The sequence below is a fragment of the Ochotona curzoniae genome, unplaced genomic scaffold (assembly GCF_017591425.1).
Source record: "Ochotona curzoniae isolate NIBS_2020 unplaced genomic scaffold, NIBS_Ocur_1.0 contig_2754, whole genome shotgun sequence".
In the NCBI taxonomy this organism is placed as follows: Eukaryota; Metazoa; Chordata; class Mammalia; order Lagomorpha; family Ochotonidae; genus Ochotona; species Ochotona curzoniae.
Genome location: NW_024465582.1, coordinates 19,293,254 through 19,314,116, shown reverse-complemented (window position 1 = coordinate 19,314,116; position 20,863 = coordinate 19,293,254). Strand labels below are relative to the sequence as shown.

Below are 20,863 nucleotides of genomic sequence, written 5' to 3'. Positions count from 1 at the left end.
GGCCTGAGAAAGCAGTGGAAGATGGACCAAGGCCTTGGAACCTTGCACCACATGACAGACACGGATGAAGCTCCTGGTTCCTGGTTTCAGACAGGCTCAACTCTGGCTTTTGGGGTCACTTGGGGAGTGAACTAGCAGACAGAGGATCCTCCTCTCTGTCTCTCCTTGTCTCTGTAAATCTGACTTTCCAATAAACAAATAAATTAATAATCATAAATCTTTTTAAGTTAAATGCAAATTTTCAACTCAAGCTGAAGAACAGATCATCTACAGTCATCCCTCACTATCCTAGGGGGATTGGTTCTAGCAGACTCCTGGAGTATCAAAACCTATGGATGTTCTAGTTCCTCCTATAAATTGGCATAGCATTTGCATATAACCTGCACACCTTCAATCATTCACCAAGTCTTCTCAGGTCATCATGACCTCCGTTAAGGATGATCACCGTCGTTTCCTAGCCTGATTCCTTTGCTCAGGTCCGACATAAGAGCAGCATTGGTGATTTCCTTCTTAACCATCCTAGCAGCTCTTTTCTAATCAAATTAAAATTTTTTTCTACCTTCTGATCACTTCGACTCTTTATTATAACTCCTCATAATTCACTCTGTATTCCTGCTAGCTTTTGTACCTTGCAGCTGACATCAACATAGACACTCAAATTCGGGTCCAAGGTTGTCCTATATAAACCTCAGTGCTAAACAAAACAGATTATAAAAGAGGTGGACCAATGCTGCTTTAATATTTACTTACTAGCAGACACCTGCCAACTAGCAGACAGCTGAATACATAGTGGATCCTCCCTAGGTCAATTTCCTTGAAGTACTGAGGCCGTTCACCACCTCCCTACCCACACTGGGGTTAGCACTCAGAAGACTGACATGGCCTGTTGCTGCCAGCTCACCTCCCTCGGGCTAGATATTGAACACCCCCCTATTCCTTGCTCAAGAACAAGCTATAATTTCCCCCTCTTTCTGACAAACGCCTTCGCATTCAGTGACTGGGAAGACAATTCAGATGTCAATCCAATAACTAAGCCCTACTGAGGAAAAGGAATGTCAGGATCATGCTGTTAGGAAATGACTCCTGTTGCTCAGACGCTGCAGACGTGGGCCATGGCCACTTTCCAGCTGACTCAGAAGCATTCTTCCCTTTTATTTTCCCTGCTCTGCAACTTGAAATACACACGTAAGTCAATAATAATGAAAGAATTTGAGACACCCTATCCTAGAAACAAAGGGCAAAATATAATTCTCTACACTTGTGTACCTCACATTATGTCTTCTGGCCAAAGGTTAAATTGCAACACACTCAAGGGCAATTCAAAGAGCTCATGGAAAAATGAATCTGAGATAAGCTTCTTTTGGTGCAAAATATGCTTGAAATTCATGCATAGATTGTTGTTTTTATTTATTTTGCAATAAGGATATTCCATGGACTTTTTGAGGAGCACTCCTCTGTGTGAATATCAAATTTTTTGCATTGAAGTAGATCTATCCTCCAATTTCGATTTCCATAGCACTTTTGAAGCTCCCTCACAGTATTCACCACGTAGAATTTAGAACTTAAAAAGGCATTAAATGCAATACATGTGGTGAGTTAAATGTAAGTGAAAAGTAAAAGCTTCCGAGCGCTGATGCGCTAGAAGCACTCTGCACTGATTTAGTGACTTGGATTAAGTCAGCTGAACTTCTCCAAGTCTCAGTTTCTAGATGTATGCATGCCACAGTACACATTCAAAAACCAGTAGCTACTATTATTTTAAAGAACATTTAACTTTTAATTTCATATTTCAAAACTTTAAAATGTGAGGATGGCACTGTGGAGAAGCACAGTAAGCTCCTGTTTGGGATGCCAGAATTCTGTTTCTGAGTGCCTGTTTGAATTTCAGTTGCTCTGCTTTCACTCTCTGCTCTGTGTCCACGTGCCTGGAAAAGCAGGAGAAGCTAGCCCAAGAGTTTGGGCCCCTGCCACCTTTACGGAGGACCAGATGGAGTTCCCGGCTCCCGGCGTCAGCTTGCCCAACCTCGGCTGTTGGCGATCTTTTCAGGAGTGAGTCAGCAGGTGCATGGTCTCATCTACTATGTATGTATGTATGTATGTATGTATGTATCTATCTATCTACACTGTCTCTTCCTCTCTCTCATCATTTCAAATAAATAAGTAAATACTTTTAAATAAATTCATAAATGTTACTGATTTATTGAAAGTTGGGGAATTTGTGAGCTTGTTATTTATAATTGAAGCCGTTTTTTAGAAAAGACTGATTTTACATAAGTAAAAGACCCTTTTATCTGAAAATCCTAGTAGTCTTAAATTGAAAATTTGGGATTAACAGATAAGGAAAGCTGAACTGGGTATTGAGGGCATCCTAGGGGAATATGGGAGGAAAGAACTGAGAAAGGATCTTAGCAGAGGACACTAAGAAAGCAATTCAAACACGATATCAGAAACTTCATTTGCTTAAGGCTGTAGAACAATGCCAAGTTGCAGGATGCCAACTGACGTTGCTAAAGTGTGTTTTTCTTTATCGCAACAAAAGATATCTCCTCTTTTCTCCCTCAACATCTTCAGATCACTAAGCCAATAACCATTTTGCATGCATATATTTTGTGTTGAAATAGAGAAACTAGATGAGTTGTACATGAAAGGGGGTGGGGGGAAGCATTTGAGAGGCAGAAGCCTGGAGCCAGAGGCGGGCTGAGATCACAAGCAAAATGAGGAAAGTCAGGCCATACCGTACTGGCACAGGCAAGCATGTGGGACAGATGTTGTTTTCCACACTGCTGACAAGGGTCTCAACAGATACTAGCACTTGGGAACTCGACCTTACAAAGGTTAGCAAATATCCTACAAAGAGCAGGGTGACCTTAAAAAACTCTTGCTTGTGTGTGTGACACTGCTGTGCAAGAATGTGCAAGGCATTCTCATAAGAAAAAAATGGACAAAGTAATAAAAATGTCATCTGTATCAGCATGAACAAATCTCAGATCTACAGCTTTTGAGTCAAAAAGAAATAATGGAAGAATATTCCTTTCTATTTCTATAAATGGAAAAAAATCTGAAAAAAAAAATCTGAAACACAAATTTGAAACTGAAACACAAAACTGAAACACAAATTTTTCTTTAGGGACAGAGACACAGAGAGAATAAGCATGTTTCTATGTGAAACAAGAAACTGACTCTTCCAAAGTTTTAAATGACTGAGCCCGGAGTGTGTGTATCAGAAACATTTCCCCTCAGTTGCTGATGTCTATGCATGTGGAGACAGGATGTCCAGATACACATGGGAGACATGACAGCCAGCTCCTCTAGGCCAGCTGGGACGTCAACTGCCTCATTAGAGGATGGAAAGCAAACCAGGTTGGACAATCTCCTGGCCAAGCTTTGCAGCATGTTCCTGGGTCTGTGGATGCACCAAGGTGGACTTGGTCAACCAACAGTCCTTAAACAGATTTTCTCAGCCATGGAGCAATGAATCCAACAATTTCTCAGACCTATCAAAACTACTCGAGTAACACCCTTGGAATGCTCTATCCCATATTGGGGTGTCTAAGCTGTCATCAAATGACCATCCCCAAATCCCTGAGTGCTGATGCAGTTTGAAAGCAAGGATCAGCCTTTTCCCCTTCCCCCTCCTTGTGAACACAAGAGAAAAAAAAAAACATTTAAAGCACCCACTTTCTTCCATACCTCCACCTTCCCCACTCTAATCAGAGGCCCACACGGACATGCATTCCTGCCAATCATGTGGACAATATTAAAAACAAAATTAAAAATTAAGTAAATTTAAAAAGAGGCATGTAGATGTGTCAGCTTGAATGACACAAATTGTTTTCCCTTATCCTGTACCTAAGGGTTAAAGAATATGTATTTTTTATATAAGAAACATTTGTTTATTTGAAAAACAGAGTTAGAAAGAAAACGGGGAGGGGGGAAAAAGAGGGAGAAAAGGAGACAGGGAGACAGAAGGAGAATCAATCTTCCATCCACTGGTTCACTCTCCGAAAGGTAGCAAAGGCTGGGGCTAGGCTGTCTGAAGCCAGGACCAAGGAAATGCTCCCAGGTTTCCCACATGGGTGGAGAGGCCCAATCATTTGCGAGCATCTTCCACGGTTTTCATAGACATATTAGCAGGGAGCTGGATAAGATGTGGTTCAGCCAGGACACAAACTAACTCCTGTATAGATGCTGGCATTGCAGACGACAGCCTAACCTGCTACAGCACAACGGTCCTGAGTATGTATTTGTTGAAGCCACATGAAACATTTATAAAAGCTAATCACATATTGGCACATTGATAAACTCTCCACAAATAGCAAAATGTTCACATCATATAAATAGCGATCTCTGACAATTCATTGATTAAATGTCAGCAAGGTATAAGTACCTGGAATGTGTAGGAGAGGATATTTCCACTCAGTCTGTAATACTGTTTTCCATCACCACTAAACACCTTTCTGCACTGACCGCCAAAGCTTTTGGTATTGATGATTTTTCTGGTAAATTGGCCAGTGAGTGCATTATAACTGTTGGAAGAAAGAAAAGGAAATGTATATGTATGTGCTGGAGGTAGTGATGGGAAGGCAGTTAAAAACCAGATATAGCAGTTGCTGAAACAAATCCTCATTAGAGAACTCTGGACACTCTCAAAGCACGGTAAAGCACTTCCTTTGAGAGCAGCATTCTAATGCATACAATGCATTATCCATGTTCGCTGCTTGGTATAATAGCTAGAAATAACAACTGGAAATTTCAACAGGCTTTCAGCCTACAAACACGTTTGGGAAACATGCAGCCCTGTTGTATCTATGGCAACAGCTAGTTTCCAGTTGAATCTGTACATAAAACCAATATGATTAAGGTTACTCTTGAGAAGAGCTCTCTACAGCCAATTTCAACTAATTGCCTCTTGGTATGCTGAATTTTACACTCTATAATCTCATTCAGTTTCTCTGCTAATAAATATTAAAGTGCCATCAAAAAATCACACCATCTATCACTCTTCAACAGATTATTTTTAAAGATTTATTTTTATTAGAAAGTTAGATATAGAGAGAGGAGGAGAAACAGAGGAGGAGAGATCTTTGGTTCACTGATTAACTCCCCAAGCAGCCACAATGGCTGGAGCTGGTCTGATCTGAAGCCAGGAGCCTGGAGCATCTGCCATGTCTCCCACACAGGTGCAGGGTCTCAAGATTTTGGGACATCCTCGACTGTTTTCTCAGGCCACAAGCAGGGAGCTGGCAGGGAAGCAGGGTCGCTGGGATTAAAACTGGCACCCATATGGGATCCCAGGCATGTAAGGCAAGGACGTTAGCCACAAGGCTACCACGCCAGGCCCAAATAGGTTATTTTTAAACTGGGCACTCAGTATTGTGGCATGGTAGGTGCCTGTGACACTGGCATCCCATATGAGTGGCAGTTGGAGACCCAGCTACTTCGCTTTTGATCCAGCTCCCTGTTAACATGACTGGGAAAGCACTGGAGGATGGCCCAAGTGAGAGACACAGAAGCTTCTGGCTCTTGGCTCTGGAGAGTGAACCAGCGGTGGTGAGATCTCTCTCTCTCTGTCTCTTCGTTTTTCTCTCACTCTCCTTAATTCTTTCAAATGAATAAATAAATCTTTCTTTTTTAACAAAGACTCTGAACTCTTAAGTCAGATAACCCATGAGAGTTCCTCAGAGATTTTGGTTTTTTGTTGTTTGTTTGTTTGTTTTTGGAAAGGCACACCAGGATTTTCCCCAAGTTCATTTGGCAATGGCAGTCTCATTTCAACCTGGGCTTTACAAAACTATTACTTCCTCCTTCCCCTGCCTGCTCTGATTCTGCTTTCTCTTCATTTTCTTGAGTAGCTCTACATTCTCCCTCCTTCTCCTTCTTCATTAGACTCTCCAGTCTCCTCATGGAGCACCCAACTGTCCAGGTTTACCTGGATACAGGATTTTCAGTGCCAAATTCAGGTCTTCCCCAGGAAAATCTTACCGCATACACCCACAGGTACACAGCTGGGGATTTTATTAATTACTTTAGAATGTGGCAAAGAGCTCTAAGCCACTAAAAGCGTCACCTGCTAGGTGATTTGTTGTTAGATTTACTGGACCATAAGATAAAATAATACTAAAAATTACAAACCACCGATTTACACAGGCGGCTGCCCAGCACCTTACCCCAGTCCAATAAGTTCTATGTTGGGAGGAGGCTTGTCAATGTCACAGAAAGGTCTGCCGTCTGAGTCCTCACATTTGTCTTCATCAGCACTATCCTCTTCACAGTCAGAATCCCCATTGCAAACCAACGATTTGCTGATGCACTGACCTGAGCACAAGAAAAGCCCCGTGCAGATAAAAAAAAAGAAGAAGAAGAAGCAGAGAAATTTATAGAATCAAAATTGCCTTATCCCCCATCTCCAATACTGCCCAAATGTGAAATGGAGATAAATCCTCAGAAGGTCTGGGAAGAGACAAGCAACTATTTTGGTCTCCATTGTACAGCACACCACAGTTGATTCTTACCTTGTCCAAAATTGAAAACAGAAGGTGAATTGAAAATTCCAGGCTCTCACCCACAATCATCCCATAGTTTGTCCAAATCCTGCAAAATCACACTAGGCCAGCCATTAGAACTAAAGATTACACTCCTGTTCTCCAGTTTTTTAATTCCTTTCTATAATCACTAAAGTTGTGCTTCCCTTGATGACTTAGATTCATAAGCTTTGAGAGCATAACAATTGGGTAAAAAGTTCAAAATCATGTATATTCTTGGTACACTATTCTATTTAAGACTGGGTATTAGGATACAAATATGCATAAAATTTGCACAAAAGTGGTCTTTTCTAGATTCACATGCTTTACAGTTGAACAGGAAAGATATAGTTCATCATAATTCAGCAATATGATTTTTATGATATCATTAGCCCAGAATTCCAAGAAAGTGCTGCAATGTATCAGAGAACCTAGCACCTGCCTGTCTCCTCAGCATCATATCCAGCCACTCTCAGATGACCTGCCATGTACTGCCATCCTACTGGGAGGCTTGCAGGAATGAAATATCAGGCTTTCTCTAATCTCTAATGCTCCTGCCTTCCTTGAAGGCTAGTCCTCCTTCAGGCTCTATGATGCACGTCCTTCCTCTGTGTCTTCACAGTATGCGTTATCAACTGTCCCCAGAGTATGCAACAGGTACCCCACTGTACTGTCACCTGATGCAATGCAGCAAAGACTGTTGAGCATCTATTATGCATTTCAGATGCCAAAATGAAAAAAACATAGTCTTTATCTTCAAGAAACTCACAGTCTAGTACGGGAAGCATTCAGGCCAACAATAACCAGGATGACAGATGGTATAAGACACATAGAGGAAGGTAGAGCAGTGCTTTGCCAGCATCTTCTATCAGTTGGGGGTTTAGGAATGCTTCCCAGAGCAGATGTCATCTGATCTAGATTTTGAAACTAGACTAGGAGGTTGACAGGCATTGTTGAGGAGTACGTCCAATGCAGGGATTTTTTTTAATTCTATTCTGGCCATTAAACTCTAATATTTTTGAGGTGAAAAATATATGTTTCATTTATCTATGTCCACAATCCTCAACACTGTATATATGTGTGTGTGATACATTGTGATACAATATATAATTACATTACATTAATGTGTCATAACAAAAAAATAAACATATACTAAAATTGTTAAATTAATCTGACTGCAGAAATATAAACCAGTCAATAGGTTAACTAACACTCAATACCTAAGCCGTGCTCATTCATCTCATGCACGCAGGTGATATGTCTTGCTCCTTGCTTAGCTAACTTAAGCTGCTTTATTTGTAGATGCAATAATTTGAGCAGTAACACTGTTTGCTTCCAGCTTTGGTATAAAAATCAGACTCACGCTTCATCTCCAACAAAAACAGTATCAAGAACTGTGTGGTCCATCAACAGTCATAATTTCTATTCAAAGAGGCAATATCATTCTCATTTTTATTATCAGATGTGTTTGAAACAATAATGGCTGAGTATGTAATTAGTTCACCAGTAAAAACTCTTCTAATATTGAGGATAGATTAATTTATAGGCCAATATGAATCCAATGAAATCCAACAAATACACACTGAGTAAGTTAAATGAACAGTATTTGAATTTACTCTTCATGCTGCACTCCTGGAAAACAAATTACCTGAAAAACATCTGAAACGGTCTCCACATCCCTCCTCTGTTGGACATCCCCGGGTAGGCTCACAAGGTTGGGTTTCAAAAGCATCTCCAGCACAAGGATGGCCCCCATACTGCCCATAGACAGCAACTGGCCGCCTGCGAGTCTAAACACAAAACAGGTGGTACCTTCCTATGTGTCTCCAATTCACTTTATCTGAGTAACACAATTCAAGAGCAATCTGTACCATTTGAGAAACAACATCAGGACATCTGCTCTGGTGTTCTATAGAAGAAAAAGCTTCAAAATCAATTAATCTGCTTGGGTCAATGTCACTTGGGTTATCTCAGACAGAGAGCGAGCTCCAAACCATACATTTGTTTCCAGGTTAAGTTTTTAAAAATTGTTTTTAGTGAGTTATGGAAAAAAAGATTTGAAAGAGTCACACTCAGTTGAGTAGACACATAGCAGATACGTTACCATTCAGATGAAGGCTTTCACTCAAAGCTATGTATAAAGAGCTAATTAAGGAAAGGTAGAAAGAACTTTGCTGAGAGTGGGCGAGAAGAATGAGAAGGAATGTTAAGTTGAATGAAGTCAAGGAAACCTTTAGAAAATTGGTGGCAATTCATTTGAGTTGAACCTTAAGCCTTCCTCAGGAAAACAAGGCAAAGAAAAAAAGAGTTTATGGGGCGATTTTACAATACAGAAGTCAATTATATCAAAATATATAAATACATATTTTGGATATATATATATCTCCAAAGTAGTTCAAAAGTAAGGTCATATCCATGATGAGATTTTTGAGACTATCAAAAACATTGACCTCTGCAGTAGAACACACTTAAAAAAAATGAATCTGTGAAAGAATATAGGAAAATTGAGAAACCAAAGCTAAATAAAAATTTATTACTAGTCTGTTTTAAAATTAATTTAACCCTCCTTTTATAAACGTAAAAATCCACAACATCCTTTTCCTCCCCACTGGCAATCAAAGGTACATTCTCAGACTTCTGTACTCACCTTTTCTCCATTACTAAAAAGGAAACATATCTGAGCCTTCCGAGGATTTAAACCATGAACAAAGATTCACAGAGAAGAGTACATATACAAGCTAATGTTGACTGCATTCATCTGTTCTAAATAGGGTTTGTTTGGAACAAGGGGTCATGGTCATGAAATCTGAATTCCGAGTATGTTTACATCAGCCACAGGTTCGCTGTCTGCAGCTTTCATGTCTTTACAGACAGACCCTGAGGAAAATGGCTAGGAAGTGCAAGCTGCTGAAGTTTTTGCTTTGATTTTTTTTTTTTCTGTCTTTAATTGAGGAAGACAACTTCTAACACGGCTTATCAACGTGTCTTTCCCTGAGGTTCCTAAGCAGGTTGGGGTGTTTGTACAGGTAATACTTTCCTCTGCACAGCACCACCATGCCCTTGATGGCTGGTACTCTCTGTAGCCTCACTCTCACCTGTCAGATTCTGATCTTCTGACCCCTTTTTCATTTGCACTTGTCTTCGGCTGAGCAAAAACTTTGTTTGCTAATATAGAAGTATATATATTGCATACTGACCTTCATTCAGAAGGAAAAAAATTACTTCTGTGAAAAATATCTTCTAACCCTCCACTTCTACTTAATGTTCTTTCTTACTTATCATTTACACAATGTTTTATGCACTTGGTTTTTCTTTGACTTACACCTCATTTTTTTATGTTCCTGGTTGCCTGTAACTATAATTATCTGTAATATTTGCTAGAAGCCAAATTCATCATTTCTGTGACTTGTTTTAAAACATTACGCATGTAGGTGATAAATAAATGTTTTATAAAAATGACAATCATGATTATGCTGAAAAACAGAAGTTATTTTCTACAACATGATTCTAAATATATCTTATCTAAATTTGATCCCTTTATACATGTTTAAATATTAATACATTTAAGAACTTTAAAGCGAACATGCTTCTAAGAATCTATCTTAAGTATGTTATGAGAAGACAGATAGCCAATCACAAAAATATTCATAAAGTTTGTTTTTAATAATAGAAACAAAAAGAACCTAAATGTCAAATAGCAGAAAAGTGGATAAATAAGAAGGTAGATTCATATAATGGAACATAATATAGTATGTTAGGCTAAAATAATAGAACATAAACATGCATGTTAATATACATAAGTAATATGTAAAATATAATCCTATTTTTTAAAATTGTAAACACACAGAAAATAAGCTTAAGGAAAAAAATACTAAGATGCTGCTACATCTCCTTACTAATGGTGAAATTCTGAATCATGCTCTCTTCCTAATTTTTTTATATTTTCTCCAATGAAAATTTTGTAGTAAAGAAAAACTGGCATTTCCAGCAGCACTCTATAATATCTCAGATCAAGTCTCTTGTTTGTATTACACTAGGGTATTACACTTCAAAACTGCAAAACATTTGATTTGATATTGATAGCTGAATACATGTGAAGTAAAACAAAGCAACTATTTTACTAACTCACTGGAGTTTTCTTGGAATGAGAAAATCTGAATCCAGCCATTACTAAATAATCTGAATTATCTACTACTTTCATCTCATGCTTCACTATTTCTCTAACAAGGAGTTAGGAGTCGCCTCTGTCTTTTGGTCTATGTACGTTTCTAGACAACAGTAACATTTATAAAAGTCCTTCAAAAAACACAATGGAAAAACAGAAGGAAAATGAAAATCTTTGAAGAAAAATAAATACAGGAATGACTACCATATTCAAGTATTTCACATTTTTTCTCATTTCAAAATCACTTACATAATTTCCCAGAAATATTAACATGTATTAGTGAACATTCAGAAGTTAATATCATTGTGAAAAAGCCCATGCTCCCTGTGCACGTAAATAATCAAATACAAAGTTTTGTTACCTGCGTCTTGGTACAGCCACTGCACTCTGACCAAGAGCCATAGGAACCCCACTGGCAATTGATTGGAGAAGAGGCACTGTCACAGTGGCAAATTCCCCATCACAAAGCAGGTGCACAAATGAGGAAGATGCAAAGAATAGTCAAGACAAAGAATAGTTAAAAACTCTTTCAAGTTTTTTCTAAAGAGATAACTGAAAGTATCCCAAAATATATAAAAATGGGGTAACTCATTTTCTTAAAAGGTTAACATTTATTAAAGATCTGTTACAAACTACATACTATGAAGACAGTAGAATATAGCAATAATAAGAGACAGGACACTGACTTGATAGAGGAAAAGACAGACATTAAAAAAAATCATAATAATACAACACATGTAATTTGATAGATTTCATAACAGGACTGTGAAGTATATAATGTGATATGGAAACATGGATAAGGGAGCATTTGGAGTTGGCAGGCCAGGGGAGAACATAGAGGAGGAAGGTGTTATGGCCTTTGAGAGCTTGTGAATGATAAGTTGAAAAGAATCCAAAAACAACTGAGAGATAGCAGCTCTAATAAGACCCCATGGGAATTGGGAAGCTAAAAACCAGTAGAAGGCAACTAGTTAAAAATTTAAAGTATTCTCTCAGTTCATTTAGACCACTTCTCAAGCACACACCCACGTGGAGCAGTCTTGAGCTCAGACAATTCCACTGATATAAAATGCATGTGAAAAATGGAGAGTTGATTTACACAATGCTCAACTCCTGGCCAAGTCATATAGGAGTCGTCTAAGACAAGAAGTAATCTTTACCTAAAACAAGGTCCCACAAGAAGTAAAGAGCCAAGACTCCTGGTTTCTGGATTTGTAGCACACTGGCAGGCTAGGAAATACCCAGGGTCAAGGGGATAAACTTAAAGATTGTCAGGTCACCCCAATCCTGTTCTGTAGCGTGTGTTTGCCTGGGAGAGTTTATGGAACCAGCCTTGCTAGCTTGAAATTTTCGAAAGGCACCAATGTTACAAAAAGCCTGAGTACTTTTAATGTAGAAATACTCATTAAGCTGACTGTGAATTATCTAGTTTGTGTCCCAGGGAGAGGTTTCCCCAGGAAGAGCTCTGACTGTTAGGATCCAGACAACATTTTCTAAGGGTTACACTTAAAGATCAAATAGCGAACTGAGGTAGACATCTGACGTGCCTGCATCCCATATCACTGTGCCTGGTTGTGGTCCTAGCCACTCTGCTTCCCGTCCAGCTGCTGGCTAATACTCTACTTTCCGTCACTGCTGCTCACATGAGAGCTTCAGGCTGAATTCTAGGCTTCCGGTTTTAGCCTGACTGCAGTCCTATCTATTGTGAGCATTTGGGAAGTAAACCATTTGATGAAATACTCTCAATATCTCTGTGTCTGTCTCTCTGTCTCCCTCTCCCTCTCTTCCACCCTCTCCATGCCTTTCAAATAAAGTAAAATTTAATACTTTAAAAAACAATGCTTTGGAACATATAGATCTGTTTTAAGTCTCTGAATTACAGGTAAAATCATGGAATGGGACACAGACCTGGAGTTATTTTTAATATACATCTTTCTTTCTTACAAGGAACAACAATAATATGGTAAAACTAAAATCAATAAGCAAAATTATAATAATAAAATACATACTTTGTTGCATTGACCTAGTCAGCCATTGTGCTGTCCATGCTGTAAGGGTGCCCTGTAGCTGGTTTCCAGTATTAGGACCTTTCACTGAACCTCAGTTCTACTCAAGGAAGTATCAGCTACTGGTCAGGAAACAATCACCAGTCCTTGAAAAGGAGAGAGTTTCCACTGGTTTGTATGAGTGTCGAGTGTGAGACGGGCAGAATCAGGCTGGACTGCAGCACGCATTGGTTGTGTAGAAGACAGGGCTGGAAACAGAACTGACCCAGCAATTGCAACCACCAGCATATGCATAAGCCAATTGGGCCAGCGGACTGTGCTAGACCCTGTACTGGCACGCACACACAAGAATCAGGTCTGGGATCACCTCTGACAAAGTTTTTTGGGGATCCCTCTAACTGAACTGCAGATCTCAGAACTCCAACCATGAAGAGAAGTGCAGGTTCCATGGTCTGGCCACGGAGTGCATGTGTCCAAGCTGAGCCTCCTCAGAGGCTCAGACACAGTGGTAGACAGCATATCCAGGTGCACATGGAGGAGATGGCAGTGCATTGGAATCTGCAGAGGACACCTGGTACCACAACAGAGGATGGAGGACAGAACAAATTGATCATCTGCTCCAGCCATGTGTTGGCAGTGAAAATCTGGACAAATGGAGACTCTAAAGTGGACTATGTCAGCCAGTGGATTCGGAAGAGATTCCATCGTGCTTGGCTTGGCAAGATTGGCAGCAATACAGAACTGTTGAATTATCAAAACCACTTGAGCAGTGCCCTCAGAGCATGACCCACATCGGGGACCCTGGGATGCGTGGGAGGCTGGGTGGGGCTTTTCTTCTTATCTCTCCCCTTACCCCAGATAAAGAAAAAAATTAATGTGGAAACAATGGTCTTACCCACTTATCTGTAGCCCTTGACCTTTTGTGCCCTTATCAACTATGTAAAGATTAGCAAATAAAATAATAATTTTTTAAAAATAAAAGGGGGAGGGCCCGGCGACGTGGCCTAGTGGCTAAAGTCCTTTCCTTGAACGCGCTGGGATCCATATGGGCGCAGGTTCTAATCCCAGCGGCTCCATTTCCATCCAGCTCCCTGCTTGTAGCCTGGGAGGTCAGTTGAGGATGGCCCAATGCTTTGCGACCCTGCACCCGTGTGGGAGACATGGAGGAAGTTCCTGCCTTCTGACTCTGGATCGGCTCAGCACTGGCCGTTGCACTCACTTGGGGAGTGAATCGTCTGATGGAAGATCTTCCTCTCTATTTCTCCTCCTCTCTATATGTCTGACTTTGTAATAAAAATAAATAAATCTTTAAAAATAAATAAATAAAAGAGGGAGCTTTAGGTCTTAGGACCACAATAGAGTCACTAACCTCCCCTTCCACTGTCTGCGTTTCTCTACATTTAGATCCATCTCAGGGTGACAGCAAGTGTGCCAAACTATTGTTCTTCCTTAGCCAATATCTGAGCTTGTTAACCATTATGAGATGTTCTTCAATTTTCAGTAAGTTATTCTTTGATTTTCAATGTGACTGATGTTTTAACTTGATTCAATGCATTCATCTACCCAACAAGGACAGTGTAAAATCCATAACCAAACTTGGGCTGTGGCATGATCAACTCAGGCAACCGATTGCTTCCAAGTTTAAATCTTCAATTTGTCTTACCAAATAAACTTTGAGTTTCAACCAGACTCTTACTGTTTTTTTTTTTTCAGTTAACAGTTACCATTGCATTTTCTACAAATATGGAAAGGCAAAATACATTGAAGAAATAAACACGCTGAAACTTCAATGTAAAAATCCAGGCATATCAAAGAATTTCCTTCAAATGATTTCAAAAGGGTTTTAAATGGTTTTTACACACAATACAAAAAATTCTCACCTTGAAAAACTTTCAAATTCTCCCATAAATCCCATCAAAATGAATAAGCTGACTGCCTGCAGAAGAAAAAAATAAAGTGTTAATTTGTCTTGCATTTCTTTAATAAGGTGAAAACTAATACATTCATGAAAGTCAAGAATTGTGAGTAGGCAGTACAAAGAATGAAAGAATCATAGAGAAGGTCAAATGACTCTGCTTTTGTGTTTCCTTTTTAGAAGTTTCATGGTTCCTCAAAGAATTAAAAATAGAAAAAGATTAAAAATGAACATATAATCCAGTAATCCTCCTTACTCTGTATACAGGAAATAAAGTGAGTATGTTAAAGAGATTTCACTCCCATGTTCACGGTAGCCAAGACATGGAATCAACACGTGTTCATCAAAGGATGAAGAGATTAAAAGTAGAATGGGTTAAAATTATGTCTCGCAAATAATAATGAAAAGAAGGGAAAGAAGTAAGGGGATTGAGGGAAGGAAAGGAGGAGGGGTGTGAAAAGTATGCTTATCTATTTACAAGACTATCCATAAAATACATGAAATTTGTTCTCTTTGTATTAATAAACACTTCAATGTATATAAAAATAAACGTGGTATATAAATATTGATACATGTAGAGTAGTCAGTTAGACAGCTGTAACTAGGGCTCTCCAGGTTAGGACACCTGCCATTCAGTGCAAGTAAAACTGCCTCTCATCTGGAGCCAGAGAGACAGTTGTGGTCAGCTCTTCCTGCCCCACGAATGACCCCACCATCAGATACGCCATGGCAAATCCTTTCTGACCATTAAAACTACTCCTCTGCCCTTGGGTGCTTTTCGAAGGGAAGGAGTAGGCAAAATTCCTCCACTTTATACCACTGTGCCACCTCTCCAAATGCCTCTGTCTACTTCAACATCAGAGCAGGAGGAGTGACAGGCAAAGGAGTCAAAAAGGACCTTGCTTGGCTGATCCGGTTGGAGTCTGGTGATGGTAAACCAGAGCAAGTTAGATATCATCATGCCAATTTGTTATCTCTCATGGTGTTTTGTACTCTGTGGCACAAATGATTCATCCTTCAGGTCATCATTTCTGACCCTCTCTAGCACCTGTTTCCTCTGAATCTTTCCATACTGATGCCATCTGTTGGGACGGCTGCATCCAGTCAGCCTTTGGGACAGATGCCCTGACAACCCAAGTGTGGCTCCTTTCCAGAGGGTCACATCTGGTTTGTGGATCACCTGCACACTGACCTAGGGCTTACTGTTGTTGGCATTAGGGTAGAAAACTGACAAATACAAAGCAATCTTTCTCTCTTTGCTCTCCTTTATTCTCTCTCTCCCCCTCCTCTCTCTCTCTCTCTCTCTGTCACCTATGTCTGTTCTGTCTCTACTCCCAAATAAAACGAAAATAAAATTTAAAATTTTCAATTTAAAAAATATGGAAATCCTGAATAATTATCTTAGCCTATGACTCTCAATCAAAATGGGCGTCATGAAATAAGTTATTATTGACGTCATTTTTGATGGTTACCATGGTTACTGGAGAAGGGTGGAGTTTGCTTCCAACCCAACCCAGAACGGATGGCAGAATTCCGGCAGACCCATCAGGCTGTGAAACCACTGTTGCACCAACGAGGGGCACAAAACTATATCCCCCAGCAAATAAGGGCCAAGGCGACTGCTGTTTTGACTTCTGCATCAAGGGGGTTTAAAAGGCCCCTGCACATCTCTTTGTAGCTCTTCTTCCTCGTAGTCCTCTCCCTCACGTATACCTTCCTGCTCCACGGGGAAGGGAAGCCCATGACCGTGGCTCCCCGGACTAAAGGTCATCTAAATTATTTTGATATATTTGGCTGAGTTATTCTTTCCCTGATGGTCAGCGAATCTGACCATTTTTACATGAGTTTTAAAAGAATCTCAACAAAATTTTTAAATCCACTTTGAACTGTAAGTGCCTTTGTCACCATGTACATGTTCCTTATTATTGGCTCAGAACAAGGCCAACTCTGTTCACTAGTTATGAAACTCACTGACCAAAAGGAACTTTTTTTGAAACTTTGCCAGCTGATTCTATGAAAAGAAAGCAGTTGCTCTTCCTTGCCACTGAGTGGGGAGGATGGGGAGCAGGCAGGGGTGGGGAGAGCACCTTATCAAATGGACAAAACAGAGAGAGATAAAACACAAATAGAAATCAAAGCATGAAACACACATCTCTAAGACATCTGTAAAAAATAGCTTAGTAGAGAAGGTATGAAACTCTTGTACTGCATCAATGTACGTAAGATGGAGCTGAATCTCTCCTTTCCCGGCACTGACTGGGCCATGGCTCTAGCTCATTCACTTAATGAATTCCGGCTCCAGCCCTGATCACAGTCTTCACTGGGCTTGACCACATCCTGACATTCTATGAATCACTCCTCGGGCCCACAGACCTCAAGCTCAGCTCAGTTCTGGGAGTGCAGAATCGTGGCTGGCCTACAGCCAGCTCAGATAGAAGCCCCTTTGGCCCTGAAGTCCTTCTCAAATAACCCAAACTTAAGTTGCTGCCTATCCTGGAGATACAAAAAGAATCAAAATGGATAAACTTATGTGGATGGATGACAGCAGGCTGAGACAAAAAGATTATGTCCCTTGGAAAGCCCCAATACGGAAAGCTGTCCTTTGGTCTTAATAACCCAAAGTTTTTTCAAGTTGCCTTCTTCAAAGCAATCACAACAGCATTGTCCTGTCCTTCAGGCTTACTGCAAAAACATGAACATCTATTCAAATATAGATAGAAACTATGCAGCAAGCTGGAATGAAAGAATTCCTTTGTTTGTTGACACTCTATCAACCAATTAAAAGATAAAAGCATGCTTATTATCAGAGCAGTAAAATGTCATCATAACCAATGACTGTGAACACATTTTTAAGCACAAAGCAATTATTAAGATGTCTCATCATAAAAATGAGGAAATTGATTGACAGTTAATACAAACACTTGGAGAAAGCATGTTAGCTAGAAGACTTTAGGAAAAGCATCAATCTTTTCAAGTTAACATATATTCTAAATTTTTAAATCAAAGTATAAGGTGAGGGGCCCAGAGCAATAGCCTAGTGGCTAAAGTCCTCGCCTTGCACATGCCAGGATCCCTTATAGGCAACGGTTCATATCCCAGCAGCCCCGCTTCCCTTACAGCTCCCTGCTTGTGGCCTGGGAAAGCAGTCAAGGTCGGCCCAAGTCTAGAGATCCTGTACCTACATGGGAGACCCAGATGAAGCTCCTGGCTCCTGGTTTTGAATTGGCTCAGTTCCAGCCACTGTGGCCACTAAGGGAGTAAATCAACGGACAGAAGATCTTCCTCTCTCTCTCTGTATATCTGACTTTCCAATAAAATAAAATGTCTTTTCATAAATACAAGCTGCAGTAATAGAAATTAGATTATATCATAAGTCTAAATTGTAAAGCTGAATGGTATTCAAAGGTCGTAACATTAAATAACTGAGCTGTGAAATTTGTGTTTAATTTTAATTACTCAATTCCACATAATATATGAGTTATTTAAGATTCATTCCTCTTGGACTCAGCGCAGTAGCCTTGTGGCTATAGTCCTTGACTTGCAAGCATCGGGGTTCCATAGGGTACTGATTCATATCCTGGGTGCTGCACTTTACTTCCAGCTTCCTGCTTGTGGCATGGGAAAACAGTAGAGAATGGCCCAAAGCCTTGGGATCCTGCACCTGCATGAGAGACCCAGAAGAAGCTCCTGGCTTGGGATCAGCTCAGCTCTGGCCATTTGGGTCACTTGAGGAGTGAACCAGTGGATGGAAGATTTTTCTCTCTGCCTATCCTTCTCTCTATAAATCTGACTTTCCAAAAAAAGTAAATAAATATATATATAAAAAAAAAGATTCGTTACTCACTCCTCCTTCAAACCCATTGGTAAGTGGGCACAGATTCAGTCCGGCAAATGTGCAGCCCAGGCACCTCAGAAGCAATCCAGCAGCTGGTAGGCTATCAAATTATTTTCCAACATAATAATGTAACACTTTTTAGGTTTAAATATCAAAATTTATAAGAACAAAATGATAATACCAATTTCAATTTATTTTTGCTTCTGAAATATTCCATCTATAATAGTGATAGATTGTATGAATCTTTTGCCTTCCTATAATAGTGATGTGTTTAAGCTATTCTTTGGTTGAAGAGCATTTTTTGTCTCAACATCTGGCCATTTCACAGTGGGCCATTTATCCTTACTAAACCTTTCATTTCCTCCTACCTGCTTGAATTGTCTGTCTTCACAGTCCTAACCTTTCACTCAGGATTCCAAATTCTAAATTTCCTTGTGGTAAACTTTGCTTTTCTAAAAAACCCTGAAATAAGGAAATTCATATTGCTTGACCCTAAATCACAACAAATAAAGAAAACAAAACAAAACAAAAAATCATGGAGGAAACATTTCTCTAAGAAATAACAACAGCACATTTGCAAATCCTTATCTATTTCTTAGGACTTTCAGAAACATTGCCTCCAATTCTTTATCCCAAGCTATAATTTGGCTACAAACTAAGTCACTTTGATAAACCCACTGTTGAATATATTTAAATAAGAATACATAAAAGTCAGTCTCAGATCTTGTCTATTTTTCCATGCCTCTCTCCTTCCATGAAAGATTAAGCATTCCCCACCTTTTCAGAAGGCTTCATTTTAAAGGAAAGAAGTTATTCCCTTACCTTCATGTTTAGGCAAACACTCCTGGGCAGAAGAAAGAATGGAATTTTCCTCTGTGAGTCTCCAAGAAGTTTATAAGAGCAGGAAGAGCCCAGCAGGCAGCCTCCTTCTCCACCTCTCTCTGCTCTGGGTTATCTTGGCACTCACACATGGAGCAACTGATTCTTAGATGCAGCCTCTGCCCCAACCAGATTCCCCAGGGACATCAGGGTCTCTTCCCCCAACCTTTGCATGTAACCTTTGTCTTGGAGCCAGATGTTTCTTATCAATGACAAAGGCCTTAGCCACAGACAGCTGGAACTCACTGGAAGCTAAAGATATGTTTCTGCAAAAAAAAAAAAAAAAAAAAAGCATATCTACAAATCAGGACAGCTAGCAAATGTTCTTGACTCAATGTTTCAGTGATTTTCCTCCAAAAGAGACTATCAAGCAAAGGGTGAGCCTGCTTCCTATTTCCATCCACTAAATCAAACAGGTATTTTTTACGATTCTCTTGAAGGATGTCATGCATCAGACTTTGAGAAGACTTTGTGGGAGAAAAGATCTAAAACGCAATTCTGTCACATAAATTGTAAATGGAATGTTCTGGAGTAGAATTTCTTTCCCAATAAAGTACAGCCTAACACAATGCAATAGCCATTCCTTTGTGTTTAACTTTCTTTTTTTTTTTCACAGTATTCATGAATGGAGTTTTAATTTTTTTTCCACTTTTTTATTATATTTTTGACAATCTTCACATAGTTAATTAGGGCAAAAAGGATGTGTTTAACTTTCACAAAACGATCACAAAATATATTTTTTGTTTGCTTACTAATCTATTTCAGGGTTCCACTAATTGTCTCAAGAACTTACCAGCCCTTCAATACGTTACTCTGCTTGAAAGTTCCTATCAGTGTCATCTTCAACTGTTACCTGACCTTTCTTTGCCAGATCTTCACATGTCTGTAACTTTATTTTGAGTCTAGCAGTTCTCCAATGTCACTTTCATAGATTTCATGAACTAATACATTTTTCTTAAGATCTCAGATTTCCTACTGAAAGTAAGCTACAATTCCATTTGTTTTGTTTGGTCAAAAATTCGGATTCTCCCTGATGGGACATTTCAATGGTTAGATAGACTTAACTGTTACTAGAAAAGCAAATCAAAGTTGAAACTAATATTATAAGTAAACATTTTTATCTCTGTGCACTTGGCAATTTTGATGACTTCCTTCCTGTATCCGAAGTACTCACATAATAGGGACAACCCCTGCCCCTGTGCTTACAAATTAATGAATCCTTTCCAGAAATAAAATTTTCACATCTTTGGTTGAAATTTTTAGTGATCTGTATATGAGAAATTTTGCCAGTGAAGATAATCCCTGGCTCCTGAAATAAATTTGTTTTTATTTAACTCAAGTTAATTCCAGATGCCACAGACTCTTAAAGTACAAACGTGCAAGTCCGCATTCAGTGACTGTCAATGACTACTCTCAGAAGTAGATTCAAAGAAAAGAATTCAATTACAGGAATTTGGGAGGCTCTGCTTTTGTTTTGAGATGTGACCCTAGAAATCACGGCTGGCATGCAGACGTGAGAGTGCAAAGGGAAGGGGCAGCGGC

At 39.6% G+C, this 20,863-nt stretch overlaps 1 protein-coding gene across 1 annotated transcript in view; it reads right to left on the bottom strand.

Annotated features, from left to right (window-relative positions):
* Positions 1-19,270, bottom strand: part of C7 (complement C7) — a 50,862-nt gene extending 31,592 nt beyond the window's left edge. Inside the window, exons 1-6 of the mRNA XM_040977333.1 lie at positions 19,265-19,270; positions 14,573-14,628; positions 11,048-11,123; positions 8,170-8,311; positions 6,168-6,315; positions 4,388-4,526 (exon numbers count right to left, since the gene is read on the bottom strand). Of these exons, the coding sequence (XP_040833267.1) occupies positions 4,388-4,526; positions 6,168-6,315; positions 8,170-8,311; positions 11,048-11,123; positions 14,573-14,628; positions 19,265-19,270 (567 nt within the window). The remainder of the gene's footprint in view (positions 1-4,387; positions 4,527-6,167; positions 6,316-8,169; positions 8,312-11,047; positions 11,124-14,572; positions 14,629-19,264) is intronic.
* Between the last annotated feature and the right edge of the window lie 1,593 nt (positions 19,271-20,863).